Source organism: Amyelois transitella, chromosome 28 (assembly GCF_032362555.1).
Source record: "Amyelois transitella isolate CPQ chromosome 28, ilAmyTran1.1, whole genome shotgun sequence".
NCBI lineage: Eukaryota > Metazoa > Arthropoda > Insecta > Lepidoptera > Pyralidae > Amyelois > Amyelois transitella.
The window spans coordinates 2,893,353-2,908,642 of NC_083531.1; the positions used below are offsets into that span (position 1 = coordinate 2,893,353).

Here is a 15,290-nt window from a genome sequence, read left to right on the forward strand (position 1 = left end):
CTCCGGGGCAAGAAATTTGACGATGATAGCGATGTGATGGCCGCGGTTGACGAGTTTTTTGAGAGTCAGGATAAAGAATTTTTTTCTAAAGGTATTTTAGGTTTAGAAAAAAGATGGACTAAATGTATAGACTTGCTAGGAGACTATGTTGAGAAATAAATTTATTTATATAATATATTCATTGTATTTATTATTGATTATCATTACTTTTGGATCACCCCTCGTAGACAAATTAATTTTTTTAAAGTCACTCGACTTAAAATACTGGGAAATGTGATTTTTTTGTTGAATTTTTATTTAACTTTAATAAAATTTTATAAACTTACAATTTGATTAATTTATTTTTTATGACTGACTTGTTTAGGTTAGACTACAGACAGACTGCCTAATTGGTCTCCTACATTTCCTACATTACTTGTATTAACGGTAAATTATCATCAATAATGCTCTGTGTCTATATGAGGCATGTTTGAAAAATCCGCGATTAATCCAAAATCGATTTTTAATGCTCGATCTAATCGAGAATCGATTCTAGTATGTTCGATTGACTGATCTAAATGACTATATTAGAACTAAAATTTAGATCATCTACCCCTAGTTCTCGACTCCCAAAACCGTTGCAGGATGACAGGGGGCAGGTCAACAAAAGCAAGACATCAGTGTCGTACTTGCAAGGTTATTTTGTGCTTAATGGCTGGTAGAAATTGCTACAAAGCCTATCACGAGAAGTAATTACTATTACTTTAACTATATCACTACTTTTTCTCTGTATTTTTCTTTTTTTTTTATAAAGTCGTTTAGAAAATATATGGAGTTTATGTACTTTTAGATGTATTGAGACCCGAGGTTGGAAATTGGAGACATATATTACTGTTTTTTGGAGCTCTGTGGTGAAAATCCACTATTTTCGATCGGATTGTTATTGGTGATGAAACGTGGGTTCATAACTATGACCCTGAGAGCAAGCAAGAGTCTATGCAGTGGCATAGAAAAGGAACAGACCCACCGAAGAAGTTCAAAGTCACCCCGTCCGCAGGAAAGCTCATGACCACAGTGTTTTGGGATTCTAAGGGAAAATTGACCGCAGGCAGGTGTCTTGCTGCTTCACGTCAACGCTCCGGTCCACAAGGCGCGTATCGCCAAGGTTGCTGTGCAGGAACGTGGGTTTGAAGAAATCAATCATCCACCATGGCTATATGTGATGGAAGAAAGTCCAAATAGTAAAGAAGTCACAATATTCAATGACTATTTCGTCAAAACATGGCTCGAACACGGTGTGCTCTCAGACACATGGAATACATTTAACGAGATTCACAGAACCAATAATATGGTAGAGTCATGGAATGAAAAAATAAATGGGAAAATTCCAAGGAAACCAAACCAAGGAAACCAAACATTGCACAATTTCTCGAGGGCTTTTCAACAAGACGCAAACTTTTATTATAACAAATTACAACAACCTAGAAAAATTAAAATTTCAAGAAGAATAATAACTACCATAAAAAAGAACAGAAGAATCAATAACACCATTCAGGAGTTATTGGCTGGCCAAATAACCATCGGCCATTGTCTAGAGAAGTTAAGAGTTTAGAGATTTTTTTTGTTGATTAATATATTTTTATTTACAATATATTTATAGTTATGTTAATTACACAGGCATGCAAAAAAAAAATTTTTTTTTGGTACAGCCCTGTTAGTGTCTATGTTCGATAAAGTAGGTAATGTAGGGTATATTGCCTAACGCCATTTTAACTCATGAGCTGTAGTTTTCGTTCTACTCTCGTTTTCAATTTTTGCCTGTCTTGGTCGTAAAAAGTCATTATTACAATAACATCGATTAAGTTTATGTTGATATTTCATTATGGCTAGTACGTCCAGATGTTGTGTTAACAATCCTGATCAATTTTGTTATGTTTGTGGTCAATTCATACTGAAAGGTCAGCGCAAATCAATTACAAACACGGTAAATCGTTTGTATTTTGCTTACTTCGGAATTGAAATTCGACAGCAAGATAAAGTGTGGGTGCCTCATAGTGTTTGTAAAATATGTGTTGAACATTTGCGACAATGGGAGAAAGGTACACGCAAGTCTTTGAAGTTTGGAGTACCTATGATTTGGCGAGAACAAAAAAATCATTTTGACGACTGCTACTTTTATATGACTAATACGGTGGGCATCAACAAAAACAATCGCCATAAATGGAAATACCCTAATATTTCTTCAGCACAAAGACCTATTCCTCATTCAGAAAATGTTCCAATACCAACTTTTCACCAGGAAGTGCAGCAATCTCACGAGGATCAAGTTGAAAAACCGGTTTCTTCTGAAGATGATTACTTTGAATACTGCGAAAAAACATCAAATCCTAAGCCATTTTCGCAGAAAGAGCTTAATGACCTTATCAGAGACTTAGATCTTTCTAAGGAACGTGCTGAATTACTGGCGTCAAGATTAAAAGAAAAAAACTGTCTTACTGCAGATGTTCGAGTGTCTATATATCGCACGAGAGAACAAAGTTTATTGCAGTTTTTTTCATCTGATGACAATTTTGTGTATTGCTGTAATGTGAGTGGTTTGCTAACTTTCATGGGTTTGCCAACCTATCAGCCCAATGAATGGCGTCTCTTTATTGACAGTAGTAAACGAAGTCTCAAAGCAGTTCCCCTACATAATGGAAATAAATATGCTCCCGTTCCAATTGCTCATTCGACATGTGTGAAAGAAGAATATGAGGTAATTTCAATTCTGTTACAGAAAATAAAATATTTTGAACATGTCTGGGTGATCTGCGTCGACTTGAAGATGGTTAATTTTTTACTGGGCCAACAGAGTGGTTATACTAAATACCCATGCTATATTTGTCTCTGGGACAGTCGAGCCAAATCACATCATTGGACTCAAAAAAATTGGCCAATGAGAGATGCTCTTGTTGTTGGGGAAAGAAACGTTATAAATGAACCCTTAGTTTCAAGAGAAAAAATCATTCTTCCGCCATTGCATATTAAGTTAGGGCTAATGAAGCAATTTGTTAAGGCTCTCGACAGAAATGGGCAATGTTTTCAGTTTATTTCACGGAAATTTCCTGGTTTAAGTACTGAAAAACTGAAAGCAGGGATCTTTGATGGACCTCAAATACGTCAATTAATGAAAGACACCGCTAATTTTGAGACTTATATGAACGAACTGGAAAGACTTGCGTGGAAATCTTTTGTAGCAGTTACACGAAATTTCCTCGGAAATCATAAGGCTGAGAACTATGTTAACTTAGTAGAAGAAATGCTAGTTTGTTTCAAAAATTTAGGGTGTAATATGAGTATAAAAATACACTATCTCCATAGCCATCTGGATCATTTCCAACACAATTTAGGAGATCTAAGCGAATAACAAGGAGAACGTTTCCACCAAGATATAAAAACGATGGAGAACAGATATCAAGGAAGATGGGACGTTCATATGATGGCTGATTATTGCTGGGGAATCATGCGAGATTTTCCAAGTCAATTTCATTCCAGGAAATCTTTCAAAAGGCAATTTCTTGATGTCTAATGCCAATAAAGTTTTTTTTTTGTGAAATTTATGTTTTTATTTATATCGAAAACTAGAGCTGATAGAAAAAAACTGATAACATTTTTGATATCACCATGTAGGACTTATTTAAAATCAGGTCCAAAACCCCCGGCACCAAAATCGTTGTAGGCCTGTGTTATTAATGATGTTGTTTTGATATTAATGACATTTTTTTTATGATTTTTAATCAATAAATAAAATTACAATTAAAATTCAGTACCGTAAAATGTTCCTACTTTGCTCCTTTAAGGTAAATTATGCTCCAATTTTCTGAAATGTTTCGTCGTTAAGCGACGAAACATTTCAGAAAATTGTGCAAAACGGTGCGACATTACATTTAATTGTGAACGCACCCAAAAATATTTATTTATGACTGGCAACACTGAAGTGGAAAAAAAAAACGTCCGCCATTTTTCTTGTCAGATGCAGATGTAGTGCAAGACGTCAAAAGGTTTTTTTTCTTGTATGGCAAAAAGCCACTTCCATCCCGAAATATGCATAGCATATTAAGGTAAATTATATTGTATATAATCAGGTAAAGGAATCCATAAATACTTCATTGAATTTTTTAATTAGTCATAATCTAACCTCACTTTTTGGTGTGCTCATATTTTTTTTAGTAACTTTGGGGTGACTTTGCACCTTGTAACAAAGTAAACCCAAATCGAGTAAATTGTTTTATTTCAGAAAAGATGCCAAGAAATTATAAAAAACCCGTCGGATCTAGAAATTATAAAAATTACAGCCCTGAAACTTTGAGGCAATGTTTGGCATCCATAGAAAATAAACAATTAACGCAAAGAAAAGCTAGTGAAGAGTATAGAATACCACGCAGAACCATTATTAACCAGCGAACCTAAACTAACCTAAACGATCTAAAACCACTTTAATTACCACTTTTCTTCTATGTGTATGCAAGTTCTCAAGGAACATGAAAACTTAGAAGTATTCGATAATAAATATTTTGAAACGGGACACACTCATATGGAGTGTGACTCCATTCATTCCAAAATATAATTAAAAAGAAAACGTGCCTGTGTATACACTGGATGATTGGGCTCAAATTGTAGATACAATTAGCTAGGACTAATCCCAAACCATACAAAGTGACAACATTACTTTATGAAGACTTAAAAGATTTCGGTACCCAAATTAAAAAATAAACAATAAAAACATTAAAAAATAATATTATAGCCAACGCCATTTGATGCCATATTGACTAATGTACCACAAGCGAATTAATTAATTTCAATATTACTCGCTAGGGTAAACACGCTAAACTACTTTTATTAAATAAATAATAATATTTTTACAATTAAGACTGTCCAATTAGTTTTCCATTTTTTACACTAGATGACCTGTTGCCATATTAAAACGCGCTATAGTTTTTTTTTTACAATTTTTATATACAATTTTTATATTTTTATATTCTTTTTTGTAATAGTGCCGTGTGGTTCCCGGCACTATTACAAAAAAGAATAGGACCACTCCATCTCTTTCCCATGGATGTCGTAAAAGGCGACTAAGGGATAGGCTTATAAACTTAGGATTCCTCTTTTAGGCGATGGGCTAGCAACCTGTCACTATTTGAATCTCGGTTCTATCATTAAGCCAAATAGCTGAACGTGGCCATTCAGTCTTTTCAAGACTGTTGGCTCTGTCTACCCCGCAAGGGATATAGACGTGATCATATGTATGTATGTTTATATAGTGTTTGGCAATTTGTATATCTATAGTCATTAATACAGATTACTTCTTATTCTGAGTTTAATTTTTAGACCCAGTACGGCAGTGTCTAGGTAGCCAAAGACCATTAAACAGAATAGTTATGCTCCTGAGAAATCTAAAAATAACAAACATTAGTACATATTTTCAAATCTTGATTTATACGGTTTTCTTTTAATTTCATTGGCCTCTCCTGAATAATTAAGTATTTTCAGTTTGGCGAGTTTACCACTGGGCCGTCGACTTCTTCTAACTGTCAGCTACTAGAACTTTTTGCAAAATGTTGAGCAATTGTTTCGCATTTTAAACATAGCACAAAAGCTTCTTGTGCCTTACTCATAGTGAGAGCAAGTAAATGTAAATACATTGAAACTTAAGCAAGACGTTCGGAGCAAATATTGACAGAAAATGCGATTCACTTCAGTTTTGGAATGACAAGAAATGTTTATTTCCGCGGTTATCCGAAATTGCCCAAAAATATATTTGTATACCTACCAGCATCGTCAGTCCCTTCAGAACTTCTATTTTCAAAAGCTGGGATTTTGTGAAATGATAGAAGAATAATGTGGATTTTAACTCGGGTTAAATCGAGTTTTGTTTTTTCCGAGTTGGTACATCACTTTTACAGCTCATTACTAGTGGTTCTTCTATAAGAAATGCGGCTTAAGCAATGGGAATTCCATTTTTAAGTCTTCAGAAGTAAAAAAAGGTTAGGGCCACATCTAGAACGATACAAAGTGTTCATTCCTGATGCAGAAGCCGAGCTAGCAGATTTTGCAGCAATAACATATTTTACATTAAAATTTAATGAATAAAATGGAAGATCAAGCACATTATGATCTAGAAAATGTGATACTGTAAATGCTCGGAAACGCATACGCAATCCACGATCTTGGAAACGTGAACAGGAGCGCCAAAAACAGTAAGTAAAATCTTCTCAAAATAGTACTTGAAATGACATTTGGAAAGTATTATGCAGAATGAAGTAATAGGTTCTTGTAGTATCTGATAACAATGGATTATGATATGTTAGTATCATTAAACTATATACTATATTTAAACGCTAACAAGTAAAATCGTTTATAATACTGTTTTAACCTTTTGGTCACGGCCAAGAAAAGTAAGGAAAATGATAGTATGTATGTCCGTATTATCAGTGTTACTACTATTTTAATAATAATTTCCCTGGCTGTTGGCTATGTTACGTGAAGCCTGACTGTTTTAAAGTATATTAACATTGTTATTACTACTGTTAGTAGTCAGCACCTATAATTTATGATGCTCGATCGATGTCTGGCAAGTATGAGGATGTCTGACAAGCGCTTATTCGTAAAAAAGCACCATATGCTATGTGGACCCATTGCATCATCCATAGGTAAGCTCTTGCATCAAAATCAATGAGCTCGGAACTGAACCAAGTACTGGAATGTGTAATTAGTTCGGTAAACTACATAAAAACTAGGCCTCTAAAAGCCAGACTTTTAAAAAACTATGCATAGATATGGGAGCTGAACATACAGCGCTGCTGTACTACTGTAATTCATGATGTTTTATTTCGTGTGTTTGAATTACGCGAATAAATTTACACTTTTTTACAGCAAGAACTTCAAGAAAATACCAAATATTTTACTGAACCTGATTTTTTGCTAAAGCTAGCATATTTATGCGATGTGTTTGAGAAATTAAACAATTTAATCTATCTTTGCAAGGCGCAAATGCGCACATTCTGAAACTTTCGGAGAAGATGGCGGCGCTTAGAAAGAAACTGCAGTTGTGGATAGCAAAGTTGGAAGAAGGCGGCGGTCAAGATTGCTTCCCGAAATTGTATACTTATGCGGCATCCAATAAACTGGTTGTTTCACAAGACCTGATCGCCCTTTTTACGGACCACCTAGCGAAGCTCACCGAATTGTTTTCGAAGTACTTTGCAGATGATGATGTTGAAAAATTTGCGTGGAGCCAAGACCCTTTCCATACACAAAGTCGACAAAGATTTACATCACAAGATGAAGAGTCTCATCAAACTCTCTTGCGACAGCAGCCTAAAAACTAGATTCGCGAGTGTCGATTTGATGATGGAATTAATGGTTTGTAATTGTGATGCCAACTAGAAGATCCAAAAGATAGAAAGTCAACTACAGGCTATTATTTTATGCAGGGGAAAGTGGGGTGATTGCGAGCAACGGGTTGATACAGACACCAATGCGTTGCCTGATGTAGCTCCCCCCGCGCCGCCCATACGCTTTCACGGGATCAAGTCCGCCATGTTTAGTGTACGGACAAGACAACTGTCAACATCGGAGGCCGCGCTCAACTTCCAAGGTATACTCGTAGAATCAAACATTTTCGAGTATTTTTTAAATTTTCTTTCAGATTTTCAGTAGAAGTAGTAGAGTAGTAAAACTATTATTGTAGCGGCCGTTCAGCCTCCATGGACAAACACTTTTTGACTTGACAATTTAGATGACCAAAACTGACTTATGAAAAAAAGGACAATCGACACTAAGACGAGACGACGACAAGACGCACCTTGAACGGGCGAAATTCTGTTTTTATTTAGACTAGACCTAAAAGACCCTCGGACTCTCGGCCCGTTCAATTATAGTAACGTGTTATTGTGTTATCAAGTCTGTAAATGTGATACTAATAACCAGCACGTGTAATTGTTCTAACCTAAAATCTTTTGTATAAAATAAAATGTAACCTTACAAAATACGGACAGTTAATACGGGGAAATGCCCCTTATTAACTGTCCGAATGTCTGTATTTACCCCAATAAATCTACTGATATAATACTTTTATCCGACTGCAAATAAAGAATGATTTAACCAATTTAGTCGTTGTCTGTTTGTTTTTTATTATATCAGGTTTTTATATTATGGTTAAAGAAGTATGTGCGATGAGGTCGGAATTAAAAATCGTTCATGGTAAACCCTGACACTCTCAAACACAAGGGTCTGTTGAAAGGGCTAACCAAGACGTAGAGAAGATGAGGATTACGCTTTATTCAATTTATGAAGAACAGAGCATATCACGCAGGGATAAATCGTAGCCCTTATGAAGCAATGTTTGGCTGCAAAAGCAAACATTGGATTAAGTAGTGTTCCTAAAGACGCGTTGGTTGACCTGTTAATAGATGGAGAGATTTTTTTGTTTGATATCTTAAATAGGTCTTAAAGTTAGAAGATAGCCTTTCAGTTGTAGATATTGTTATAATTTTGTGTAATAAAAAGGAATACTGGTAAAATACTTCAGTGTTTTTTTAGATTTAATCGATATATCGATTTTTTTCATTTTCGACATCGCTTGTCGTGTGTACATTTTTATCAATTATTAAAATTGCCTTAATGTCCCAGGCTTCAGCACTCGAAGAATTAAAAACATTAAAAAAATTGGGGAAGCAAAAAAGAAAATTAAATGTTTAAATGATGAGGTCTGTCAATAATCGATGAAACTTGTCCCCTTTAAATCATAATTGAGTTGAAGGGGAAGATTTTAATAAATTTGGTGATATCCATATTATTACGACAATGCTGCGTCGAAGGATTTAGACAGGCAGCTTTTAAAACGTAATGTGTTGCCATTGTCAGCAAATGCTACTAAATTGTTGATGCTGCACCAATTTAGAAGCATTTTTTGGAGCTTAGATAAAGGCATATCAACTCATCTGTGCTTTCGTGGGAGATGAAATGTCTATCAGAAAATCACTTATTAGAGATGCATAGTCAAAACAATATCACGGTCGAGTAAACATTGGGTCTGACATTGATAGTGACAGTGCTCATGTAGCAAACCAAAGTTTTGTATTTTAACTAAACTGTGTTAATGGAAAATGGAAACTGGCCGTAGCATGCTTTTCTCATCACTAGTTTAAGTAGTGAACAAAGTAGTTGGTCTGTTGTTTTCATGTTTATACAAATGTTTTGAGGTAGGTGTTACTGTTAGCAGCGTGATGTGGCTGCATCGAATTTTTCCATATTTCAATGTATGAGGTGCAATCTCATGCAATGAAAGGAGACCTTTTCTTTCGAGGATTTAAAAAAATTTAATTCATCGATTCTTGTCATGTGCTGAAATTAGTAAGAATCGCTTTTATTGATAAACAATTTTTTTATGATTCATTTGGAGCAAAAATTGATTATAATTTACAAGTAAATCTTGTAGAATTGGAAAAGAGCAAAGGCTGCTGCCATCTGCCAGGTAAATATGGAATATGGTGGTTTTCCGATTGAACTGAGTTTGGATGTTAATCTACATAAGTAATCTCCCACCTAATCAGTCTTATTAATAAAAATCGCTTACTCCAAACTTAATTCAGAAACGCCAGAAACGCAATCGTTCTATTAACTGGGATGAAGAAGAAAAGGTAATTTGAAAACATTATAGTGCGTGGGTGCGTGGTCCTTAATTCAAATAATGAAATGATAAAATGTGATATTATTCTCACTTTACAGCAATTGTTGACATCTGTGCTAAAAGATTTTGCCCTAATTATAGAAAATAAATCTTTGGACACCAATACCAGCAAACTAAAAACGAAAGCTTGGGAAGATGTTTGCAAAAAGTAAGTTCTAATATGCGTAAACTGCGTATCATCAGTATTTTAAAATAAAATTGTGTAATCAGGACAAGCCATGGGTTCCTCATATTGTTTGCCAGAAGTGTGTAGTATGTCTACGGTTGTGGTCCAGTGGAAAAAGAGATGGAACAATGTTCGAAACACCAATGATTCGGCGAGAACCTCAAAACCATCATAACGACTGCTACTTTTGCGTTGTGAAAATAAACGGAATCAATCCTGGAAATCGAAGTAAGTGGCCTTATCCCAACTTAGCTTCTGCTCAACGACCTCAATTAAGATCACGAGAGGTATAACCCAGCACATCTAAATCTTCTGATGATCCAAATATTTGTGAATCCGAACGAAATGAACGAAATATATCAAGTGAAGATTCTGATCCAGACTACAAATTCAACCTTTCAGAACCTCAACCATTCAATCAGAAAGAATTAAATGACCTAGTAAGAGATCTGAACTTACCGAAAGAAGCTTCTGAAATTTTAGCATCTCGTTTAAAAGAAAAAAATTTGCTTACTCCGGAAACCAAAATCACATTTTATCGTACGCGAGAAAAAAATCTGTTACCGTATTTTTCTCAAGAAAAGGATTTAGTTTTTTGTAACGATGTTAGCAGTATTTTGAAACAGATAGGTTTAACAAAGTACCAACCTAGCGATTGGCGTCTTTTCATAGACAGCAGCAAAAGAAGTTTAAAGTGTGTTTTGCTACATAACGGCAACAAGTACGGTTCTATACCTATTGCACATTCGACGACTTTAAAAGAAGAATACGCAAATATTTCTAAGGTTATGGATAAAATTAAGTATAAGGACCACAAGTGGGTCATTTGTGTTGATCTAAAAATGGTTAATTTTCTATTAGGTCAACAAGGTGGGTACACAAAGTTCCCTTGTTTCATGTGTCTCTGGGATAGTCGTGACAAACAACATCATTGGTCACAAAAAGTTTGGCCAGTGCGGGAAGAGCTGGTGGTTGGTACAAAAAATGTAATAAACGTGCCTTTGGTTAGTCGAGACCGCATCATACTTCCACCTCTTCACATCAAACTTGGCATAATGAAACAATTTGTGAAGGCACTTGACAAAAATGGAGAATGTTTTAATTTTCTTTTTCGCAAGTTTCCAGGATTAAGCAAAGAAAAATTGAAAGCAGGTATTTTTGATGGGCCACAGATTAGGCAAGTCGTAAAAGACCCCAATTTTGTCGAATCAATGACTGAAGTGGAATCCAAAGCTTGGAATTCATTTGTTTTGGTTATGAGTAATTTCCTAGGCAACAAGAAATCTGACGACCATGTTAAGCTTGTTGAGAGCATGCTATCAAACTTGCAAGTGCTAGGGTGCAACATGAGCATAAAAATCCACTACCTGCACTCGCATTTAGACCAATTTACTGAAAATTTGGGTGATTTTAGTGAGGAGCAGGGTGAAAGATTTCACCAAGATCTTCGCACAATGGAAGGGCGATATCAGGGAAGATGGGACTCACATATGATGGCGGACTACTGCTGGAGTTTGAAACGAGATCTACCTAACGTCGTTCATGCAAGAAAATCATATAAAAGATCATTTGATAGTGTTTAATAGATATTTTGTTGAAATATGTATTAGTTTTTTGTCTTTATTTGGTCGAAATTATGAAACTGTATATTTTAAAAAGTAAAGCTGTTGGCAATCTCACAGTATTTTTTTCATAGTCAGGACCATAGAAATAACCAATAAGAGAGAAAAAAATGAAGGAAACCAGAATCGTGTTGACCAGTGTAATATGTGATATTATTCTCACTTTACAGCAATTGTTGACATCTGTGCTAAAAGATTTTGCGCAAATTATAGGAAATAAATCTTTGGACACCAATACCAGCAAACTAAAAACGAAAGCTTGGGAAGATGTTTGCAAAAAGTAAGTTCTAATATTTATAATAATAATATCTCACTCCATAACCCAATAATCTGGTCCACTTAACATCCCATCCACATAGCCCAAATCAGTTGTTCCCTTCCTGGCAATAGTTTGGCAGATGTGGAGTCCATAGTCGGAATCCCTAAACTTGTCAGCTACCATGACCCTAAGAAACCCCACAAATGGGGCTACAAAAACTTTACCCTTAGCGGCAATTCAGGATTTAGTTTAATAAATTAAAAATGCTGAAACACGTGTTCTTTTATTGCAGTAAAGGGTTAAAAACATCATGATTGAGTTGAAGAGGAAGATTTTGACAAATTTGGACACATCCACATTATTACGGCAATATACTGGGTCAAAGGATTTAGACGCCTTAGTAGTATAAGAAGCCTTTTGCACCTTTGGTGCTTAAATTAACACACATCAAGATCCTGTCATCTGTGCACTCATGAGAGATGAAATGTTTATCAGAAAATCACTTATTAGAAATGCATAGTCAAAACTATATCACGGTCGAGTAAACATTGGGTCTGACATTGATAGTGACAGTGCTCATGTAGCAAACCAAAGTTTTGTATTTTAACTAAACTGTGTTAATGGAAAATGGAAACTGGCCGTAGCATGCTTTTCTCATCACTAGTTTAAGTAGTGAACAAAGTAGTTGGTCTGTTGTTTTCATGTTTATACAAATGTTTTGAGGTAGGTGTTACTGTTAGCAGCGTGATGTGGCTGCATCGAATTTTTCCATGTTTCAATGTATGAGGTGCAATCTCATGCAATGAAAGGAGACCTTCTCTTTCGAGGATTTAAAAAAAAATTGAATTCATCGATTCTTGTCATGTGCTGAAATTAGTAAGAATCGCTTTTATTGATAAACAATTTTTTTATGATTCATTTGGAGCAAAAATTGATTATAATTTACAAGTAAATCTTGTAGAATTGGAAAAGAGCAAAGGCTGCTGCCATCTGCCAGGTAAATATGGAATATGGTGGTTTTCCGATTGAACTGAGTTTGGATGTTAATCTACATAAGTAATCTCCCACCTAATCAGTCTTATTAATAAAAATCGCTTACTCCAAACTTAATTCCAATTTACGCTAGGACTTGTTAATCCGAGAGTAACAGCGCATTATGTTGTAAATTTTTTTGTTATTAACCCTAGATTACTAACCTTCGTCGATTCGACGACGCGTCACCAAAAAAATCGCGATAACTTTTGCGCGCGCGACCGTGCGGTTTTCTAATTCGAGCTAATCCCAGTCGACCCGTTGCCCTCGCGACGGACGGTAGTCTTCTGTGCGTAGGGGGGCTGTGCGCGCCGTTCCAGCAACCATGGCTCGTCGCATCGACGAAGGTTAGTAGTAACGTAACTTTTTGTACTATTTAGTTAAGTTAAAATAACGTTCTTTTATCTTTTTTTGATTAATAATGGTGTCTAATATTTCATTTTTTTAGATGCGGTCCTTGCGGTGTTATTAAATGATGACAGTGAGGAGGAAAATTTTTCAGAGAGTGAGCCCGAAGACCACCTTGAGGCTGATCCCGCGTATGAAACGGAGGGTGAAGATGAAGTTTTTACTGTGAATGACGAGCAACTTCCGGATGAAGATTATGAGGCAAGTGATACATCTCCACCATGTTCTACTGATGACGCGACACCTAGCACTTCAGCAGACCGTAGCGACTTGATTATAAGACCATCGCGTACTATTCTTCGTGGGAAAGATAAACACAAATGGTCGTCACAACAGTCAAGGTCACTAAGCAGAACAGCTTCAAGGAACATAGTTCATATAAGACCTGGACCTGTACGCTCTTGTAAAAATCTTTTAGAGCCTCTGGGATGCTTTTCATGTTTCATTACTGATAATATGATTGATTTAATTGTCACCCACACCAATGCCGAGATAGCAATAAAATCTCATAAATATAAAACATTAAAATCTACACAGAGACCAACCGATCCTAATGAAATTAGAGCTCTCATTGGCATTCTCACATTATCTGCAGCAATGAAAGATAATCATTTACCATCCAGAGAGTTGCTTGACACCACGTTCTGTGGCAATCGATATCGCAGTGCAATGTCCTGTAAGAGGTTTGATTTCCTAATAAACTGCCTAAGATTTGACGATAAGTCTACGCGTCAAGAACGGAGGTTAACCGATGTCTTCGCTCCCTTTCGAGATATTTGGGACCTTTTCATAGCTAAGTGTCGAGAGAACTATAAACCTGGATGCTACCTCACCATTGATGAACAGTTGTTAGGTTTCAGAGGCAGATGTCCCTTTCGTATATATATACCAAATAAACCCAATAAATATGGTATAAAAATTGTGATGGTTGTAGACAATTCTACAAAGTATATGGTGGATGCAGAGCCTTATCTAGGTTCGTCTACTAAAACAGATGGAGTACCACTTGGTGAATATTTTGTGAAAAAATTGACAAGGACTGTTCATGGCACAAATAGAAATATCACTATGGACAATTGGTTCACTTCGGTGCCACTAGCCAAAAGTTTAGTAAAAGAACCATATAAGCTGACATTGGTTGGAACTCTACGAGCTAACAAAAGGGAAATACCGGTAGAGTTTCAAAATGAACGCACCAGAAGAACTGGAACAGCTGTTCTGTTATGATAACGAACTAACACTACTATCCTACAAACCAAAACCCCAAAAAGTTGTATTCCTACTATCAACGTGTGACGAAGAGGGAACCATTAATGTAGAAACTAAAAAGCCTACAATGATTGAGTTTTATAATCAAACCAAAGGAGGGGTAGATACTTTGGACCAAATGTGTTCCATTGCCTCTTGCAGATATTTCGTTTATAAATAGTTACATCATTTATGTAACAAATACTATAGAGGCTAAGAAAAAACCTCTATCGAGGCGAGAATATCTAAAAGCTCTACATCACAAGCTGATCGAACCACACATGCAAAAAAGATTGCTTATACCATCTCTACAAACTACTCTGCGGGACTCAATTACTCAAATTTTAAATATGCCAGGAAGTTGTAATGAGAGCGGTATAAATGAGACTGTGCAAAGTAATGCGGCTGATGTCCTCCCACAGCAAAATAAAAGAAAAATATGTGCCATATGTCCCTCCGCAAAGCGAAGGATGACTAAGAGTAGGTGCACTAAGTGCAATAAATCGTTGTGTGGGGAACACAAACTTGATGTGTGTCACAAATGTTTTAGTTCCTAAGCTATTGCCAAAATTTTGTTTTTAATTGATTATTCTAATATTATTTTTATAATTAACAGTTTATTTAGAACAATTTGATGTTATATATAATATGTACCGTTATGTTTATAAATTTTGAAAAAGTTGATTTTGCATGTAAACTGAGATCTCATTAATAAGACTGTTTGAATAAAAAATAATGTTAAAGTGTATATTATTATCTTTAAATATGAAGATTAATACTTTGTTTTTAAAATAAAAACATTAATTAGAATATATATTTTTTTAATAAACCTCTAAGCCCCCTCCA

At 35.5% G+C, this 15,290-nt stretch overlaps 2 protein-coding genes across 2 annotated transcripts in view; one reads left to right on the top strand and one right to left on the bottom strand.

Moving 5' to 3' along the window:
* LOC106139787 (zinc finger protein 529) overlaps positions 1-15,290 on the bottom strand; it is a 37,691-nt gene that overhangs the window by 6,481 nt on the left and 15,920 nt on the right. The window lies entirely within an intron of this gene.
* On the top strand, positions 11,342-14,574 carry LOC132903633 (piggyBac transposable element-derived protein 3-like). Its single transcript, XM_060952329.1, has 2 exons — positions 11,342-13,135; positions 13,237-14,574. Exons 1-2 carry the CDS (start codon positions 13,114-13,116, stop codon positions 14,421-14,423), a joined length of 1,209 nt encoding a protein of 402 aa, XP_060808312.1. The 5' UTR covers positions 11,342-13,113; the 3' UTR covers positions 14,424-14,574.